At 30.6% G+C, this 20,297-nt stretch overlaps 2 protein-coding genes and 2 long non-coding RNA genes across 4 annotated transcripts; 3 read left to right on the forward strand and 1 right to left on the reverse strand.

Annotated features, from left to right (window-relative positions):
- Positions 1–3,182: 3,182 nt before the first annotated feature.
- Positions 3,183–5,493, forward strand: LOC137811938 (protein HEAT-STRESS-ASSOCIATED 32). Its single transcript, XM_068613803.1, has 5 exons — positions 3,183–3,515; positions 3,681–3,872; positions 3,991–4,201; positions 4,874–5,097; positions 5,205–5,493. The coding sequence occupies exons 1-5, from the start codon at positions 3,390–3,392 to the stop codon at positions 5,310–5,312; spliced, it is 861 nt and encodes a 286-aa protein (XP_068469904.1). The 5' UTR covers positions 3,183–3,389; the 3' UTR covers positions 5,313–5,493.
- Positions 5,494–7,610: 2,117 nt separating this feature from the next.
- LOC137811939 (uncharacterized) lies at positions 7,611–9,305 on the forward strand. Its single transcript, XR_011081200.1, has 3 exons — positions 7,611–7,805; positions 7,929–8,027; positions 8,798–9,305. It is a non-coding gene; the product is annotated as an uncharacterized lncRNA (long non-coding RNA).
- A 2,233-nt stretch (positions 9,306–11,538) lies between these two features.
- Positions 11,539–14,475, forward strand: LOC137811941 (uncharacterized). The gene is made up of 3 exons (XM_068613804.1): positions 11,539–11,737; positions 11,834–11,952; positions 14,146–14,475. Exons 1-3 carry the CDS (start codon positions 11,644–11,646, stop codon positions 14,266–14,268), a joined length of 336 nt encoding a protein of 111 aa, XP_068469905.1. The 5' UTR covers positions 11,539–11,643; the 3' UTR covers positions 14,269–14,475.
- A 3,214-nt stretch (positions 14,476–17,689) lies between these two features.
- LOC137809755 (uncharacterized) lies at positions 17,690–18,655 on the reverse strand. The gene is made up of 2 exons (XR_011080806.1): positions 18,566–18,655; positions 17,690–17,969 (listed from the first exon to the last, which is right to left on the reverse strand). It is a non-coding gene; the product is annotated as an uncharacterized lncRNA (long non-coding RNA).
- Positions 18,656–20,297: the final 1,642 nt, after the last annotated feature.

The following is a 20,297-nucleotide window of genomic DNA, read 5'->3' on the forward strand; positions in this document are numbered from 1 at the left end:
GTACCTTGACTTGGTACCACCCCCAGACCTCTTATATTTAAACTGACAATAATCATAAAAGACCTCCCTTCTTCCCTTCCTCTACACAACTCATGGTCTTCAAATCCCTTTCCTCTAGACTCGAGAACTCCTGGATAACCTCCTGTTCGTCCTTACGACACCTTATCCCAACTTTCCTACTAATCTCCCACAGCTTAATCGGTTCCTCTGGCGAATCAGACTCACGCAGCCTTAGGTTGCAGTTATCAATATCTCCATCAGAAAGAGAGACTATGGGCATACCTTGTCTAAAAAGAAAGGATAGAGCATTCTGCGGGCATTTGTTTCTGATTCTAACAGATCGCCTTGGGTGTGACTTGGAGCCTTCCAGATCAACAAGGGCTTTGATTTTCCGCCGACGCTGTGTGGTTGTGACTCCCCTTTCCTCATGCCCACCACCTTCTCCGCTCCCCAACAGCAACCCTCCTCTTCTGCGGTGAGTTCCGATCCCAAGAACATCGTCCTGGGTTTCGGAAGAGACGTTGCCAGCTTGTGCCCCTTCGTGCTCCATCGGTTTCTTCTTCTACGTACTCTCCAACTCCAGATATATGTTTCTGCTACCTTCCTTCACAACGTTCTTATTGTTCCACTGTTCTTGCGAAGCATTCATTCCCTCTCCTCGTGCTCCCCCCTGTCTTCCTCCAGTTCGAAATCTCGTCTCCAACTCGGATCCATGGTCCGACAGAGAATTACCAGGCCTTGACCCGGAATAGCCCACTCCCATACCCGTCTGCAACACTTCTTCTTGGGCTTCCTTTCTACCCTGGCCCAAACCTAGCACGTACATGTCTTGGTTATACATACTTTCAACATCCACCACTAATCTGGCCAGCTCAGCATGTGTGGAATAGCTACAAAGAGAACGCTTGCAGGCCTCGACAGCAGCGTTGCCAAAGTCAGGTTCCTCAAATAGCTTCTGCCTTTGACTTTCCTCATCAGTGAAAGGATTGCCACCTTTTTCCTGACACGAACAGAACCCTGCAGAGAGCTCCCCTAAACGAACATTCAATCGTTGCGCTTGACCTTCGTCCTCTTCTCCACCTCCGACCACCTTCGACCACCTTCCCCTTCGTCTGACTCCGTACTATAGTCCTTCCGACTCCCCCCTCCTCGTTGCTTTTCACCGAGAAAGTCGATTCCTCCATGTAGGTTTCGGTTGAGGTGATACTGTCTGAAGAATCATAGATACGATGTGAGTCTTTGCACTGGCCTGCTAATACCACTGGGTGTTCCTCCTCAATAAAAACACTTATATTTTGATCATTGATCCTATACTTCCTTGCCACCCTTATGAACCGATTATTCTCGATTCTCACTTTCAGACGTGCGAACTCTAGATTTTCCCACATCAACGTGGCATCATCAATATCAATCAGCATAGCTATGTCTCCAACCACTCTAGCGAAGCACTCTCTGTTTCATAAGGTTATTGGCAGACCAAGACACCTTACCCAAACCACTCTATGACTCACTGTGAACGATGCTGACCACGACTGCATCTTGACAAAAACATTATCAAACCATTCTCTGTTTAAGTTTATAATCTCCTCCATCTTCTCCCCACCTCTTGATGTTAAAAGAGCAAGGTTATCCCCCATCGCTCTTACTCTGACCATGCTCATACCTCCTCTAACGAATTCTTCTCCTAACTGTTCAAAATCCATATCAGCATTGAAACGCCTTACCACACTTCCCTCCATCCACGGCAATGACTGTTGCTTTGCGGTAATGACTGGTCCCTTCCATGCCCACCTTTCCTGTTCTCTAACTGCATCAACAAAAGATTTCTTCTCCCCCTTCTCCACCCAGACCTCCTTCCCTTTGTATGACTTGTTTACCTCCGTTTCAACCCGCTCCTTCACCCCATGCTCAAGCCTCCCCGTCTCCACCGAGCTTTTGTTCCCTCCTTCCTCCCTTGACACATCCACACGGTGGTACTTCGGTATGTTCACAAAGAGTTTTGTACTCCCAATGTATATTTGGTCAAGTTCCCGCTCTAGTTTTTCCACATTCTTCACATCAAACAGCCTCACAAACCCAAATCTTTTGCCCCACTTGTTAAGCCTTCGTGAAATAAAAACATCTTGCACCCTTGCCCACCTTTGAAAGATTTTAAGCATGTCTTTCTCTCCAAACCCGTTGTGAAAATTTGAAAAGAAAAACGTTATAGATTTACTAGCCTTACAAGGTTGGAGGTTTGGTTTCCGGCGAGATCTCTGCTCACCCTGCCTATCAAAAGAAAACACCTTACTATTCCGATCTACTCCCCACTCCCTCCATTTTGAATAATGGACAAGTTCACAGAGTGCTTAGTGTTAATATTTGGAGTTCGGTGCATATGTGTGGCATATGAGTGGGTAGGTCATCACGGTAACTAAACCCATGATGTGGAGAATGAGTTTTGGCTCAATTATATTAGTAAGTTTGTTAAATAATAATTAAAATAATATTCTTATTATATACTAATATAAAATTATTAGTAGAATATATTTGATCTAAGTGTGCGTTTTAGTGATGAAGTGATTAAGTTATATATATTGAAAAGATAACGTTGTACTACGAGTAAAACATTTGACTTTGCATAATATTATTATTATTATTATTATTAATAAGAATCCAAATCGCAGTTAAATATAAATCAAAGGAAAAAAAATTACACTAAAAGATTTGCAACGGCATAGAAAATTAAAAAAAAAAAAAAAAAAGAAGACAAAAAGTTAACTTTTTTTTAAAAAAAAAATTCAATAAATTATGGATTTCCACAAACATTAAAATATTAATGTTTAGTAATAAGTTGTATACTTGCGTCAGTTGTTTTCGTATTTGTTTTTATCATTTGTTTATGTTCTGATATTTCATATTTCACTGCATTCGTTTTTATCTATAAAACCACTCTTTAGATAATTTGCTTTTTTAAGCTATTTTGCAGTTGAATAATGTATAATTATTATTTTTATAAGATATTTTTAATTAATCGACATGTATTTACTGAAAAAAAATTAATAAGTATTTGAAATAAATTTTCTCTCCTGATTTCTAGAATATAAACATGCATAAATAATTTAGGAACAATAACGGATTTATTTATTGTTTCAAGTAATTACATTACATTATTATTACAAAAAGCAAATACATAAACACGTGTAACAGCGTCGTCGTACTTGTGTTGGATGAATAGCAATTCCTCTTCGAGCGTTTTCTAGAACCAGCTTCATTCTTCTCCTCTGTTCTCATGATAACTACTCCTATCTTCTTTCTCAGGTAAGAAAGACCGCGTTTGGGAGAAAGGAAGGGGAAATCCAAAGCAAAGGAATACACGGAACTGGAATTTCTCTTGTAACTACATAACAATGTCTGCGTCCCTATGGAAGAGGAGGTATGCATTTAACGAGGATCGTCTCGACAAGCCTCGTCGTTTCGGCGTCACCGAGATTCCAGTCCCCAATTTCAATCCTTTCTCACGCAGCCTTCTTCAGGTAACACCATTTCCCTTTCATTTCATCACTCTCTTTTCTCTTCAATTCCACTTACAAACTTGGCTTTTCATTACTACTATCCGTTACCATGTTCCCTATGTCACTACACTTGTTTTTATTGACCTATCTGTAATTAGTTGTACTCTTTTGGAATGTTTATTGCAGGATATTTTTGAATCTAGGGGGGATTATGTTGATGGGTTGAAGTTACCTGGAGGTTCTTACAGCTTGATGCCAAAGACTATTATCAAGCAAGTGATTGATCTAGCCCATCAGCACGGCGTTTATGTTAGTACTGGTGATTGGGACGAGCACGTGATTCCCAAAACTCCTTCAGATTTCAAAGAATACGTGGAGGTCTCTGCCCGTCTTATTCAGTAATCATTTTGTTATTACTTTTATTATTTTATGATGAGTTTTGTTTTGTGATTGCTGGAGTAGTGGTTTGGTTACATGGATTTTTGTGTTATTATAGGAATGCAAGCAGTTGGGGTTTGACACAATTGAGCTTAATGCTGGTTCACTTGGGATTCCTGAAGAAACCTTTCTGAAATTTGTCCGCTTGGTCAAAAGTGCTGGTCTGAAAGCTAGGCCTCATTTTCAAGTGAAGTTTAATGCGTCTGATATTCCCAAAGGTGGTAATAGAGCCTATGGAGCTTATATTCCCCCAGAACCTAGATCATCTGGTAAGGACATTTGACTCTGCATATTGTGCACGTGCTTCTCTCTCTCTAATCTGAATTGTACCAATAAAGTATACTAAAACAGTAAAATTTATATATAACAAGTGACGTGATATAATCTTAAGAGTTTAATGGAATGACTTTAAAGATAGTCATTGTTTTACATCATTATTGCAAAACCTATTTGTAATGCTACTTGCTGATGTAATTTTGGTGAATGCAGCAAGGGGAGTCACATAAGGATGATATCTTTCTATCTTCTTGCCGTTTGATCATTCCTTTCCAAATTTTGAGCTAAAGCATTAGTTTTTATGTTCTGAAGAATTGTTTTATCATAAGAAAGTGTACATGAAGGGAAAACATCTAAATTTGGAAGTTGAAAGGGGTTTTGGTTCCAATTTGGATAAACTGCTTAATCAAATGGATGAATGTAGAAGATATATGCTTATTATGGATAAACTGCTTCACATAAATTGGCTGTGAATGTACATAGCATCAAATAGGTAGAGGGGGAGGCAGGGGTTCAGTACCGTATGAGGTGTATTTATTTGACATTTTAAATTCTACTATTTTCTTGTTTGAATGGTGTTATGAAATTTTCTGTCAATACCGAAGGTAAAAGTGTAGAATCAACGCAATATATTGGTTTAACCTTGGTTGAATTTTTTTCCTCAGAATTTGTAGAAGATGTGGATCTCTTGATCAGAAGGGCCGAGAGATGTCTAAAGGAAGATGCAGACATGATAGTGATTGATGCTGATGGGGTCAGCAAACATGCTGATAACATGCGTGGGGATATTGTTGCCAAGATCATAGGGCGCCTTGGTCTTGAGAAGACTATGTTTGAAGCATCAAATCAGAGAATATCTGAGTGGTTCATCAAACAATATAGTCCAAAGGTAAATGTTCCACAAAATAATTTCATTTTATTTAGTCTTATTTTTCCTTATACTAAACAAGAATAAGAAACCTATGTTAATTGACATTATTTTTTCGCTTTGTTCAGGTGAACCTCTTCATTGATCATTCGCATGTGCTGGACGTGGAATGCATCAGGGGACGCAACTCGGGTAGCAATCATGCTTTTGTCTTTGGCCCTTCATCTCTGTTCTAAAGTGATGGGAGTTCGTCTAGCATATTAGAATCCACTGGGATTGATTTGTCTGTAATACTATTATAATACAAGTTTGTGTTTTATTTGGTGTGTTAATATTTCCATTAAGATTGGGGAAGTTTAGACGGAGACTCAAATAAATGTAACATTGTCTTCCATGAAATTTATTTCCCTTCTTAAATTTGTCTTGGATTATTATTCATTGAAAAAACACCTAATCCTAAGAAATAATAAATGTCAGTAGAGATAGAATTCAAAATAACATATAAAAATAATTCCGTATTAATGTCATGGTTAATAAAATTTGACAAACTCGTAATAATATACCTTACAGCTTTCTAACTTATCGTGATAGTTTAAATATTGGTCTGACTTGTCAAAGTTGATGGTTCAAGGCTTTTCGGCTCCATTTGTAGACCAAGACAGTGTTTTTGTCGTGCTCTTAAGGGCTAACTTTCGCAGTTACTGTAGCCAATTAGGTAAGTAGTTTTTAAAATTATAAAAGTTAACCTAAAACTATTAAAATGTTACTTTATTCTTGAAATTAAAATTGTTAACTATAATATTATTTATTTTTATATTTTAAGAATTAAAGTGATATTTTTGTGATTCAAAATTAATTTAACTTGCGCTAGTTTTTTATAATTAATTTAATGTATTATTCCAAATAAAATGATTTTTGGTATTATTTATAAATTTCAAAAATGACAAAGATGAATTTAGACATTTTGCTTGAGTTGAACCAGATTAGTTAAGCATGATTATTTATTTCTACCAATAATGCAACTATGTAATTCACTATATAAGAAAATCATGAAATAAAAATTAATTTGTAGAAATCAAAATAATTAGTTGTTGATTATTTATTTCTACCAATGCAACTATGTAATTCACTATATAAGAAAATCATGAAATAAAAATTAATTTGTAGAAATCAAAATAATTAGTTGTAACAAAAATTAATTTGTAGAAATCAAAATAATTAGTTGTAACAGTAACTAAATTAGAGAGCATTTTAAAAACTAAAAAAAAATTGATTTTTAAATTTTTATTATTGTTAAATAGTTTCTAAATTGGTATCTAATTAGCAAGATTTTTACTATCAAATTTAGAAACTAAATAATTAGTAGTTAAAACCTTTGCTAATTAGATATCAATTTATAAACTATTTAACAATAATAGAAACTAATTTAGAAATCAATTTTCTTTTTAGTTTCTAAAATAATTTCTATTTTAATTTTTATTGTAATTAATTATTTTGATCTTTAAAAATTATTTCTATTTTAGTGATTTTTTAAAATTATAGTTTAACAAATAATTTAATACGGCAATAATTGTAACCCAGGATCCCAAATATAATGGATAATTGTGGTTTCGTCCATTGAATTTTTTGTGTTAACTTATACTTAAAATAATTTAAAAATATGTTCAAATCCAATATATGAATATAATATTTTTTTTTTCATTTTTTTTAATTACAAAAAATGAAACAGTAGAATACAATGTACACCAATATCATTTAGTAAATACATAAAAAAAAAATGTAGTGATTCTTTATATAATAAAATTAATATATAAATTATTTAGCAAAAAAATGTGTTGAAGAATCAAGAATGTATAATGCTGATAGTTATCATTTTTCCAGTAAAATGGACGTTCTGTATTTTTTTAATAAAGTTATGAAGTTTTGGTATCATGAGAATTTTTCTGTTTAGCTTGTTGTACTAGTTCAATATATTACTATTAGAAGCATAGTACTTTACTATTTGCAATTATAACCCTTCAAAAACAGACAATCAGTAACTTTTAAAAATTGATAACGGTAATTAAATATTATTAATTAATAACATTCTTTAATTCATTGCCTCGATGCGCTGACATAAATGCTTTAATTACAAAAGTTGATATGGTAGCTTACCTCTATTTGTTCTAATAAAAACTTTAAGAAAAAACTATTTATAAATGAAAAATAAAATTAATTTATTTAAAAACAAATCTATAAGTTAATTTATAATTTTTTAAATAATATTTATATTTTTTATTTTCAATTTATGTTTAAATTAATGTTTTTTATTTTTATTTTTTTCTAGATCTAGTTTGGTTGGATAAGGGCCACAAAATTCTTTCAAAACTTTTGTATTAAATTTTTGTTTTTAACTACAAGTTTCTTCAACATGATTTATTCAATGATATTTATTAACAATTTAAATTAAACTATACAATGAGTAATGGAAGTACAGAGCTACTAAATTATTGAAAAATGTATAAATAGTTAGACAAAATTAGCAGTTATGGATTGATTTAAAAGTAGAATTTTCTTAATTTTTCCATTGATCTATTTAGTGTAAAGGGCCGTTTAACGTTATTGGTTGAAGATGGTTCCTCTAACAATGGCATCACACTCACCAATTTTCCATCTATGGTTGTTACATTACAACCTTAGTGCTCTTCTTCACGAAACAAGCGCTTTTTTCACGACCTTCGAAATCAAGGGTAACGCTTTTTCTTTTCTTCTCTCTTCTTCACTCCACTAACCTTCTCATCCATCATTTTTAGCTTTTTTCCGCAGATTTTCCGATCCCTGTCTTATTTTTAAACCCCCCCCTATCTTGTTAGGTATGCATTGAAAAATGGGGATTTTTTTCCCCTACGGCTATTGGAGCAATTAATTTTACCCAAACCAAGTGTTTTGGTTCAGGTGCTCTTTTGTACAAGGTTCGCTTAATTTTCACTACGTTCTTCACCATTTTAATTTTCTGAGCTAGTTGTGTGCATTTTGCATGATAGGTAATTCTCTTCTTTTGATTGGGATATGGCTTTTAGAAGATTGGATCAATGGGGTTAATGTAATTAGGAATTGTCAGCGGGGTAGTTCTGATTAGTGGGTGAGGTTCGTGTTAAATCTGATATGCTGATTGCTGAGGAATGCAACCATGTTGAGGCATTGTATTTCAAGCTTTTGATTTTTCTTGTGTTGTGCATCTTGATTCTGTTGAATGTTAATTTACTTTCCCCACATGTTATTGCAATTGTGGCTGTTAGACTAGGTTTGGGATTAAAAATAATTGATGAAATAGAAGGAAAATAATTGTGGGAGCATATTAATGGAACTAGTCTCAATCACACATCTCCATGAATTTATCTGGTAGTAGTTCCTTTTATGCTTTCACTTGATGCGTCTCTTACATATTATATTATTGCCAAGTATCTGCTATCCCTCACCCCAAAAGAAAAGAGTATGAACTTTATGAAGTCATATATATTTCTAATCCAATTGGAATCGTGTGTGCCATTAAACTTCATCAAAAGGGAAGTCATGACTAATAATATTCCAAATAATACAGTTTTTGATTGAATCCAATGATGTTTTATAATACATATAGCTCACTAACTTCATCTAATGGGATAAGAGTACTATTGTTGTTCTTATTGTGCATTGAATTTTCTCTCACTCCTGCTAATTTTGACATGTTGTGGAGATTCAGGCAGTGAGTCCTAAGTAAGTTACTGTAGAAGCCATGGTTCTTGAGTCCATTTTGGCTACTCCTGGTCTGAGGTCACCATCTTTCAAGAGGCAGTTTACAAAGTATGAAGTGGGTAGTTGGTCAGCTATGGTGAAGAGGCACCGATTCCTCTTATATGCTCTTGCTCTACTAACTGTCCTCTGTACCATATATCTATATTTTGCGATTACATTAGGGGCCAATGACTCCTGCTTCGGGTTGAGTGGACCTAAGAAAGTTTCCTGTCAAATGGAGCTTGCTAAGGTTTCTGCAGCCAATGGTAAACTGAAACAATTATGATTTCAATACAAGTCATGGAGACAGTTTTTATCTTTTCCTTTAGGTGACATGAAATCGAAATATAATTTTTCGACTCAATTTTATAATATGTAATATTTATCTTAGTATTTTGTGAGCCAAGATGTACAGAATGCATATAGAAAGCAATTTCTTGATTGCTTTATTGTGGCTAATATAAGATCGTTGAGCATCCTAGCAGCCCAAATGAAGCTTCAGTTTTAACAATGTTTATGCATATTCACTAATTTGAAACTTCGCATTTCTCTTTTTGTGTGATACTGTTGGTTCATTTTCAAATATGAACAGAAAATTTGTATAACTATTGCAATGAATTGGGAGAATGATGCTCCGTGTTAACTTACTTGCATGTTAGGTAATATAAAAACCACAATATTTCTATTGTTGAAATTATAGCAATTATATAAATTAACTTGAGCATGTGTTTAATTACCCAAAAACATTACTGTAGATGACACAAGAATTATAATATAAGTTACGATTTTATATGTTTATTAAAAAAACATAACTGTAATAATACTATTTAAAAACTCAAAACGTTCAACAATGTATCGTAATATTAAAATTAAAGCTTTTGAAGCAATTGTTGAAGTACTTAGTCTATTTGTTTGAGTTATTTTAAGAAGTTTTTAAATTTGAAATATTATATAAAAATTGGATAATGCATTCATAATGCAAAACAAAGACATTTTGGTATTACATCGTGATGCAACATTAGTTGAACAACTCTTTCTTTCTCATCATTAACTTGAAAAGCTTATCACTATTAATTATTTTTATAATTGTGAAATTTCTTAAGAAGAACAATTCATAATACAATAATAATAATATTAAAAAACATATTTTAATTTCTATTGTTTTCAATTTTTGACTTATCTTATTTACATTCAAATTAAGTAAATTTTGTTTCTTACTAATAGATTGCACATATTTAACGATTATTATATTATTTTGTGCCAAAAATAAAAAACCGAAATACCTTTTAATATAGACAGAGAAATATATATTTAACTTATTTATGGTATTTTGGGTTTTTCATATTGAGATTCGAAGATAAAATGAGTAACGAAGATGTTATTACTGTTCCCTAATACCAAAACTTTTATTTAAAAAGAAGATGTTTTTTCTGTTACTCTGAACAAGGAAAATTTAGGAGTGTAGGAGAAAGCAATTGGTATTTTAAGTATTTTCAAATATACAGATTTATTATAAAATTATTCAAAATAAATACACATTTTGAATATATATTATAATAATAAATATTTCTTAATATTACAAATAAATTTATAATATAATACATAATATTTTAGTGATACAGAATCATTTTAATTGGTGATAAATTGTTTTAAAAACGCTAATATATAATTTGGAAATATAGAAGAAAATTTGAAAGAAAAGGCAATAAAAAAATTAAGTAGATGGATAATAAAGATAAAAACTTGTCATTTTCGAGATTTTTGTATTGATAAATAAAATAAAAATAATATTAGTAATATATTTGAAAGATATAATAAAAAAATTAAGTATTTCATATATAAAATTAGGATAAGATGTATATAATTCATCATGGAGAACAATTATTCAGTAATGGCTTTTAAAAATACTTTTATTCAAATAAGAGGATAATAATTTTCACATATAAGCACTCTTATTATAAGAACTATAGTCCTCAGCTTTTTTTAAGCATTATAATCCTTAGCTTAAATAATATGACTTTTTTTGTCTTTTTATTTTTTCAATTAAAAATTATTTTATGTTTTTTATATATGTAGGAGCTATTACTAAATGAGAATGCTTATAAGATTTATTTTTGAACTAGAATATTTTTAAAATGTTATTTTTATTCTCGTTAAGTAACATGTTCTATCCCAATTTTATAAATAAATTATTTAATTTGGAATCTTTACTTCTATTCTTTTAAAATACTTTTTTATTGGATCATCTTAAAATATTTTTCTTTTATCTTTATTTATAAATAAACAATTTTTTAGACTTAATGTTTTAATAATTAAAAATAATATTGTATCATAATATAAATTACTTATCTACATAAAGAAAGTTTCTTTATTTTGTACACATTTTACGTTATGATATATATCTTTTAAAATATGTAAAATCGTTGTTTTGTTTTACTTTCTATTGTTAAAAATATTTTTCCTTCACTCCTCACTTTTTTATTTTTTTTTATAAACTTCAACTTTTCTCTATTCGTTTTGTTTCCGAGGATTACTTTTAAATTGGTTCGATGTCAATTTTAAATATCTTAGATAATATTAAAACAACATAAAAATAAATAAATATGTATTAAAAAATATTAAATCTAACATTAATATATAAAATAATAAAAAGATTACAATAATTAAATTTTAACTTAATAAAATTGCGGATGCTGCTGTTACATCGGTGCCTATGTTTTTCATAGTGATTTTAGAATATATTTATAGATCCAATGGTTTTAAATAATTGGGAAACGCAGCTGCAAGAGAAGATCTTCCTTTGTTTATGGGGCAATGACGTCCTCGGAGAAGAAGGAAGCTTCAAGCTCTACCCCTAATCGCAAAGTATCGTGCACTGCTAGCTTCGACGCGCTCTGGTTCTGCTACTGTAATACCCATTTTCCCAAAACCTAAATAAATCCTCATGTCTTTTTCAATTGGGTCATCCAAGTTGCCGTAAAGTTTGTGTCTTTATTGTTTGCAGCGCCGGTTCATCAAATGCAGCAGTATTACAGGCTTGGTGTTCTTGACAATTGTTCCCGCCAATGGAAAACCATGGTTGATTGCTTAATGCTCAAGACAAAACCCTCATCTCAAGTCCAGGTTGCTCCCTTCTTCTTCCTCGTTAATTTATTTTCACCAATTGTGTTTATATTCTGATACACTTTTTAGATGTTGGGTTAATTTTTTTTTGCCATGCTCTATCCACTTGTGAATTTGCTTTTGATGGTCTTTTTGGCTATGTTATGGGCTTTCGAAGAGGGTGGATTTTTTTGAGAATTTAGCCTCCAAGTTTAATTTTATGGAAGTGAAAAAGAAAGGAAAGAAAAAAACTCCTTTTAAAATTAGCATGTAACGTTATACCTACCTTAAATTCAGGGAGTTAAGATATAATACATTTCAATTTTGATTTGAAACAAACACATTTCATATAACATATTATTCTATAGTATTCCTGTCCAAGAATGTTTTGACTAAACCACCACATGATGTGTTCATGAGATAGTAAGTTCTTGGAAACTGTGTCTAGAAGGGGGTTGAATGCTTCTAGCATATAACTAGACTAGACCGTTAAGTAAACAAGCAAAACAAACACCACAACTGACTTTTATACTAGTGTATCCAAACAACGGACTTTTACACTGGTGTACCCAAACTTATGGACTACTTCCAGTTCTCTCCTCCTTAAGCAGACTACTTAAGAAGTTTAACTAACAATTAATCGATTACAAACAGAGTACACAAATCATTCTTAGTTACAAACTAGTACACAAACCATTCCTGGTTATACTTTCTTAATCTCATCTCCTGAGATTAAGAACTCTCTAAAGAAAAGAACACTCTTAGAGAGAGTACAATTCAAGTTCACTGGGTATACTTCAATATGTGAAAGATTACAAAAGCTCTATTGCTCAGCCACAAAAAATACTATAAGATCACTGTATGATAGAAAGAATTGTATATTTCAGATGTGTTTTTTCATCTTCAACTTGAACTCTTTATATAGGCTTGGAAGATGATCATTGCAGCTTTGATTTAACACACTTGATCTTTGCTGATCTTCAATGAGAATCTTCCCCTTTATTGGCTTAGATGCTTGATGAGGATAGTTCTGATTTAAATCTTCAAAGTGCATCTGCCACTGTTTTGTTTATATGAATAATTCAAATGATTTTTGCATATATAGCCGTTAATCACAATTATAAGGCCATTTATCATAAGATGTGTTCAAACATGGATATTATAGATGTTGAGAATAAAGATTTAAACACTTAAAGTTTATCTAAAAGACATCTTACCGCTTGTTTATAACTTAAATACAAGCTAAGAATTCATATGGTCTATTATTAAACCCTCTATTGTGAGACATGTTATACTCACTGAATGGTCAAATGTGTCCTTCAACTGTCATAAAACACATGTTAGATTGTTCAGATAATATATTCACATTCAAGTAGATAAAACACTTTAGAGTGTTTGTTATTATCAAAACTTATAGATGGTCTACTGGTACTAGACCGTCTAGTGGGCTTATATGGTTAGACCGTCTAGGGTCTCAATACAAGCAACTAAGCACAATACTCCCTAACTTTGTTAATGCCACTTTAGTGCTTAATGATAGTATAAAAATGTAGATAGAAAAGACTGAACGCTATTTTTGTTTGAGTTAGAATGAGGTGATCAATGCTTACAATCTCATTTGCCAACATGGGGTTCTCGGTTTTTTCATTTTTAATGTTGTATTGCTTTGTAACTGAACTTCTCCAACTGTTTTGGCACAACCACCTTATTTTTATGCTGGAAAAATGTTTTAGAACAGTGATGTGCAAATATCTGGGCTAAGTATAGTCTTGAATAAGCCTGAAAGTACTTCGGGTGCTTGATTCTACCTCAGTAGAACAGCTGATGTTCTTTGTTGTAGTGAGATTAAGACTTAAGAGGAGTCCGAGTTCTTATGGTTTGTGTACTTATGTACATTTCAAATTTGGTTGTATGCTATTTCTCTTTTGTGAGTACAGAGTTAAGAACCTTCGCTACCAACTCTATCTCACATACCATCAAAGAAAATGATTTCTCTTCATTGCTACTTTTGCTTTTCTAACTGATGGCGTTTTGCACTTGAATGAATGGTGAACAACACAGCACCGTAAAATGAGCAAAAATTTTAGTTGTAATTTTTTTTTTATTCATCGTGCTACCATGTGCCGCCGCACAGTTGCGAGGTTTAATTGTTTTGGCATGACAGTTTATCTGATTTTTCTTTTGGGTAACACATTATATTACTCCTGGGTGCAGGAAATTCTGGAAACTCAAGAGAAATCAAAGTCAAAGTCTCACATCTGGACTTTTCGGACACCAGAAGAAGCTTCTTACTACTGGAAAGAACTTTATGGTCATTTAGACGACGAGTCTGAATGATGAAAATAAAATTGTGCAAATAAATCTTATTTAGTGCCTTCTGATTTGTCAAAATGTTTTGATTATTAGGAAGTTGAAGAACCCTCATAGTGAGTTTTATTTTCCTTTTTGTGCAGTCATCACTTTGAATACTGCATTTGGAATTTTGGATGACTTTGCATATTGAGTTTCTAATAATAATTAGAAATTGTGATGATTTTTTTTTAATGGCTCTTTTGAAATACTGCACTAGTTTTGAGGCAAGCCAAAGCTTTTGGAGTTGAGGGGTAGAAGATCCATTCCTTCACTCGCCAGGTTTTTGGATGTAATACCTATTTGTCCTCAATTGAATCAAAACAAATTCACAGCACAAGATAAGAACTTAAAAGAATTTATCCGAAGTTTTGTCTCTTGGCATTTTGATGTGATGGAAAAGAGACCATCAGAGATTTCTGTAATGCATATTCTTGGACCAAGTCTAGTGATAGGATGAGAAAAAAGATATTGGCATGGAAGCAAATAAACTTAACATTGGGAGGTGGAGTTTGCCTTGTTAACTCTACTATATCTATGTGCTATATGCTATTTTTTTTTTTCAGGGTACCCATAAAGCTAGTGGATGTGATATAACAAGTTTATTAAATTTTATCCAAGTTATTGGATATTTTCTTTAATTATATAATATATACGAATAATTTTTCACTTTTTATGATAAAATAATTATAATTATAAAATTTAAGAGTGATTTGATAGATATGATAAAATATTTTTTTACTTGATGTATTTGTAAACTGATTATACTGATTTTATTGGTCTCGTTAAGATGAGGGTAGCGACTTGTAAAATAATTGTAAATTATTTCATACCATCAATATATGTAATAATGTAAAAAATATTAATTTTAAAATTGAAATTCAAATAAAATTATAAAAAAATATTATAAAATGTTAATACCAAATTTAAACTAATTAAAACTTGAAATAATAAACTTAAATGGAGGCAAGTGTCACATTTCAATACATGAATAAAATTAAATATATAAATCTAGAAGGAGATGACACATAAACAAAAGTTAAATTATAATAATTGACATAAAATTAAAAGAATGACATTTATTCTCAAGATTTCCGTAATTAATCATATCTTTGTTCAAGATCATCAATTATTTGATGTCCTCTCTCAAAACCTCTATTGTATATTGAAGTTGAAACTATTTAATAATTTCGGTAACTTTTAGATGTCAACCCAAATTTGTAAAAACATATACATGAAAGTGAACTTTGGATTGTCATATGATATCCCCAACATCATCATTGATGCTTGGAGGGTTTTATCATTAAAATATTTTGTTGATATTGGTTGACTCATTAGACATAGTTTACATTAATGACATTTAATTTTAATATTTTTTATGTTTTCACATTAAATCAATATAATCAACCTATGTTATCTGGAGTCATGATTAATGTAATAAGAATGTCGTATGAAAGAGATATTTCATTATTTTTTTTGTTTTATGATATGATAAATTCATTTGATCTTGTTGTTATTTGTAAGGCTTATAACATGAAAAATATCTTCTTGCTATAACTAAATTGTTTTATTGGGGACTAAAAAAAAACACATACACATAATGCAAAGTTGGTTAATATTAAAACTACTTACATGTATAACATTTCGACCTTACATCCCTCATCTCACCATGAAACTCAATATCATATCACAATTGTACTATAACTTATTGAGATGCCAGAAAATTATAGATTTAGTCTTTGATATTTGAGATTAGCCATAGCAAACCAATTTCCAAGTTTGATTTTGATTTTTGTCTTGTTCACCTCATTATACAAGTGACCAACTTTCATTACTTTCAAGTTTGAGTAAAATTGATAAGATTTTCATAGTGTAAAGTTGAGTGGGTGACAACAAGTTCCAACCATTGGAATGCTAAGTGATAATGGAAATAAAAAAAATTATTGTTCAAAGTATGAAAAGTCCATTAACTTCAAGGCAATAATTATCCTGTTGTAAAACCCCTTAACATATTCAACCAGTTGATCATGTTTGCTGAAAAAATGTGTTTGATCTAAAATTCCACTACTAGTAGTTACGGATGAAAAACTCTATTAATTATTACTATAAGAAAAATAGTGTATTTCGTGGACTAAAAATGGACACAATCAACGAAAATCAACAAAAAAACGTCGAATTTGCATCGGCCATCAAACAAACAAAAATAGTGTGAAAACAAAGTCCATTTTGCGTCGACTAGCACTAACGATGCTAGTTATGTCGGCTTGACCAACGTGAGATGAGCGCGAATATCGTATTGTTGGTCTGTCTAACGTATAAAGGGACGCAATATTGTCGACCGAGCAAATATACCAGAAATGCCTCCATGTCTCGGCTTAGCAAACGAAAAAAACAGACATAATATCATCGGTCAAGACGATAAATTCTTTTTAAAAAAAAAGTGAAATCAAAGTTTTACGTAGTCCAAACCAATATAAAACGAAAAAAAATAAAAATAAAAACTTGTATGGCCAGACCCATGCATAAATGGAAGAAAAAAAAAATTGTCCAATTCATTCTTCTACCCATAAGTTTTATTCTATGCAGCCCGTATTTATTAAGAAGAAGATATTATTTGATAATATATAGTTTTCTGACATAAGTGTTGATCCAACAATTGGTAGAAGGTGAGGTTATGAGTTTGTTAAAAAAAATTAATAATTTATGTTTTAAAGTTATTCATATAACTTATTTTTAGAATATAATATAATATATATATGTATATATTTAAAATTCGTAATTGTCGTTTCTAATAAAAACAATTGTTGTTTTTCTCCGTAGTTTTTCAAATTTTAAGATAACATAATATTTTTTTTTCAATTACAATCTTAATTCGATTTTAATTATTAATTAAAAAGTGTTTGAACGTTAAATAGAGAGAAAAAAAAGTAATCCACTTAAAATTACATTAAAATAAAAAGAATTTTTTTATTTTTCTTACTTTTTTTATAAACACATATAGCAACATATATTACTTATTATAACCGTTATTAATATTTTCTTGAAAATTAAAGATTCGAAAACAAAGTATTAACGCATTTGGGGTTCATTTACTGAAACAATAAAATATTTTCTTGAAATTCTTTTGGGTTTATTTCATTAAAACTATAATTTGTTGAAAACAATCGTTACTTTAAGTACTAACAATTTTGAATAGAATTTTTCTATTCATTATTTATTTACAAAATTAAAGATGATATTAGTTATTTTTTTTATGAATTACATATTTGTATGTTTTTCTAACTTTATATAATTTCTACATGCATTAATTATATGGTGAAGAGAAAAAAGTTAAAATAGAAAAGTATACAAATATTTGACCACAAGTAATAAAATTAAAAGTTAAGATAAGTGTAAGGGGAGAAAGTGATAGTAAAATTGTATTCCATTGTAAAAAAGGGTTACACCATAAATGGAAGAAGAAGAAGATGATGATAAACATATATATTAATTTATTTAAAATATGTATTGATGGAATGGAATTTAATCACATATGCACATGCAACGACGAGGGATGAAACCTCTGCATTCGCCACCGGGCCTACCTTCTCTCGTACATTCATAATTGCAGTTATCGCTCTGAAAACACGCACCTTTGAAATTTGCGCTTGCTTTCATACAATCTGCTTCAGCTCTCTTCACACCCACATCTGTTAACACAGTATTAATATATATATTAAATTTCATCTCATCATAAAATAATCACAACGGATAATATTAGTTACTGCACTAGGACGACCGAACGACTAAGTTAGTTGTTAGAATTCTAAACCATCTGACCACTATAAAAGGTTAAGAGACAACATGTGATCGACCGATCTATGACTACGAGCCATAAATTGATCAAATCAGCATGGTTAATCTATAATTAAGAGTTGTTTATCGTAACCTTAAACACAAATCAACATTCTAATTTAGCCCACCAACAAAGATCTATTAAGGTAATATAAATAGTGTAGATTTCAAAAAATCAAGTATGTCATTATCTACAATACTCTGACAACCGAGTGCCGATACTCTAACTAACTTGATCGTCAGATTGTCTTCTGCAGGTACTATCCCAGTCTGAACCAAGTAAAGAAAGAAGACAATCGTTCTCTAGACCCAACACCCGTTCAAAAACAATTATATTTAATAAAATAGTTATAACTAAAAAATTAAAATATTATGTAACATCACATTTATCATCTAATACTCAATAGTTCCAGTATTATATCATATTATATATGTATAACTATGTTCTTACTGGAAGCTAAGACAAGGAAGAAAAAGAACATAAATCCCAATATTTTTCTCTCCATGTCACGCAAATTGTTGAAGCTCTACCGAATTCAGAGTGATGAATGAAATTCTTATTTTTCTTTTTCTAACTTGTTCATTTATATAATAAGAGCGTCGTTTGTAAAGAGGTAGTTTCACATGCAAAGATTGCTCCCGTATATAAATGAAAACTATTACTCCCTCAATTTCACTTTAAAAATGATACGTCACTTATTATAGTTTTTTAATTAGATATTATTAATTAATAAAATTTCATTTACGATAATTTTTAAATTAAATGTCAGTTATGTTAAATTTTAAATTCAATATTATTTATTAATTAAGTATTAGTTATAAACTTTTCAATTATTTACATACAAAATTAAATCATAATTACCTAAAAATAGTTGGAAAACAATATTGTTGTTAACAAATATTATATATGACTATTATTATCTCGTGAACCTATTCTCTATCTGTACCAAATGTAATCTTTGAAGGAAAAAAACAATTCTGCAAAAATAATAACTATTCAACAATTTAGTTAATATACGCTATAAACATACGTATCATGTTAAAGATCTTTATATGGAACACATATATAAAGATATAAAATAATATAGAAATTTCGTATGGAAGATTCATATTAATCACGTTTCCATCAAATATTAATATTTGACACATTTAAATACTTTAGGCATACAAATATTATTTTCATAAGACATCAATATCAGTATATATTAAAATTCTTCCTAAAATTTTCACCACATTGATATTTTAATTTACATATATAATTTAGATAAAGTAAGATATCTCTTTCAATAATAAGTTTTATCCTTAATATTTTGAATAAATAATTATATCATAATATAATCTCATATACGTCATTTCAAACCATTCAAATAAATTAACCTTCTATCATTTCAAACATAATTTGAATATGGAATATCAATATTCATAATTTACACATGGATAATGATTAATAAATTTAGAATCACACAAGTAAATTAAACACGTATATGTAAAAGTGTGTTTTCCTTGAACATAATAAAAAAATTTGTGCGAAATTAATTTGTAATTCCTCCTTATTGCCTTTGAGTTAAAATCTAATGGGTGAAATTCTAAATCATTGTGTGAATTTAATTTAGAATTCCTCCTTATTGCCTTTGAGATAAAATTCAATGGATGAATTCTAATTTGTTGAGAGAATTTAGTAAATTCCCTAAACATGTAAGAATCCTATGAGCAAATTAAGATTGAGAGTGAAGTTGACTGTCATGATGAAATCTGCTAGAGAAATTCCATTTGTTTCGTATATTATGCAAAATTTTCTCAAGATCAGTTTCACTTCTAAACAAGAGTCAATCTTACCATTCTAGCCAGTTTCAATGGTACTAATTAACTTTTATAAGACACAATTTGATATAGTAACCAATATTTCTCAAAGTACCTAACTTTTATATTGAAGCCTAATAATGCACAATTCAATCTAAAAGTACCTCACCAAGTCTCCATAGTCATTTGAAACTTGTTTCCAAACTCAAGGTCCGTATATAAAAATTCAAACCAATTCTTGAATATGTAGATGATACCCTCATAGTCAAAAAGAGGAACTTGATAAGTTAGTGGAAGGAATGCTTTAAAATGGATTATATAGCCCAATAAACGTACCTTTTCCTCACCAATTATTTTGGTAAAAAAAAGATGGATCATGACGA

Source organism: Phaseolus vulgaris, chromosome 2 (genome assembly GCF_000499845.2).
Source record: "Phaseolus vulgaris cultivar G19833 chromosome 2, P. vulgaris v2.0, whole genome shotgun sequence".
Taxonomy (NCBI): Eukaryota; Viridiplantae; Streptophyta; class Magnoliopsida; order Fabales; family Fabaceae; genus Phaseolus; species Phaseolus vulgaris.

Bases quoted from the DNA above. Each gene is read 5' to 3' on its own strand.
- LOC137811938 (XM_068613803.1), top strand. From the start codon at position 3,390: ATGTCTGCGTCCCTATGGAAGAGGAGGTATGCATTTAACGAGGATCGT. The intron at 4,202-4,873 runs GTAAGGACATTT...TTTTTTCCTCAG, and splicing joins CCCAGAACCTAGATCATCTG to AATTTGTAGAAGATGTGGAT. The intron at 5,098-5,204 runs GTAAATGTTCCA...CGCTTTGTTCAG, and splicing joins TCAAACAATATAGTCCAAAG to GTGAACCTCTTCATTGATCA.
- LOC137811941 (XM_068613804.1), top strand. From the start codon at position 11,644: ATGACGTCCTCGGAGAAGAAGGAAGCTTCAAGCTCTACCCCTAATCGC. The intron at 11,738-11,833 runs GTAATACCCATT...TATTGTTTGCAG, and splicing joins CGCGCTCTGGTTCTGCTACT to CGCCGGTTCATCAAATGCAG. The intron at 11,953-14,145 runs GTTGCTCCCTTC...TCCTGGGTGCAG, and splicing joins AACCCTCATCTCAAGTCCAG to GAAATTCTGGAAACTCAAGA.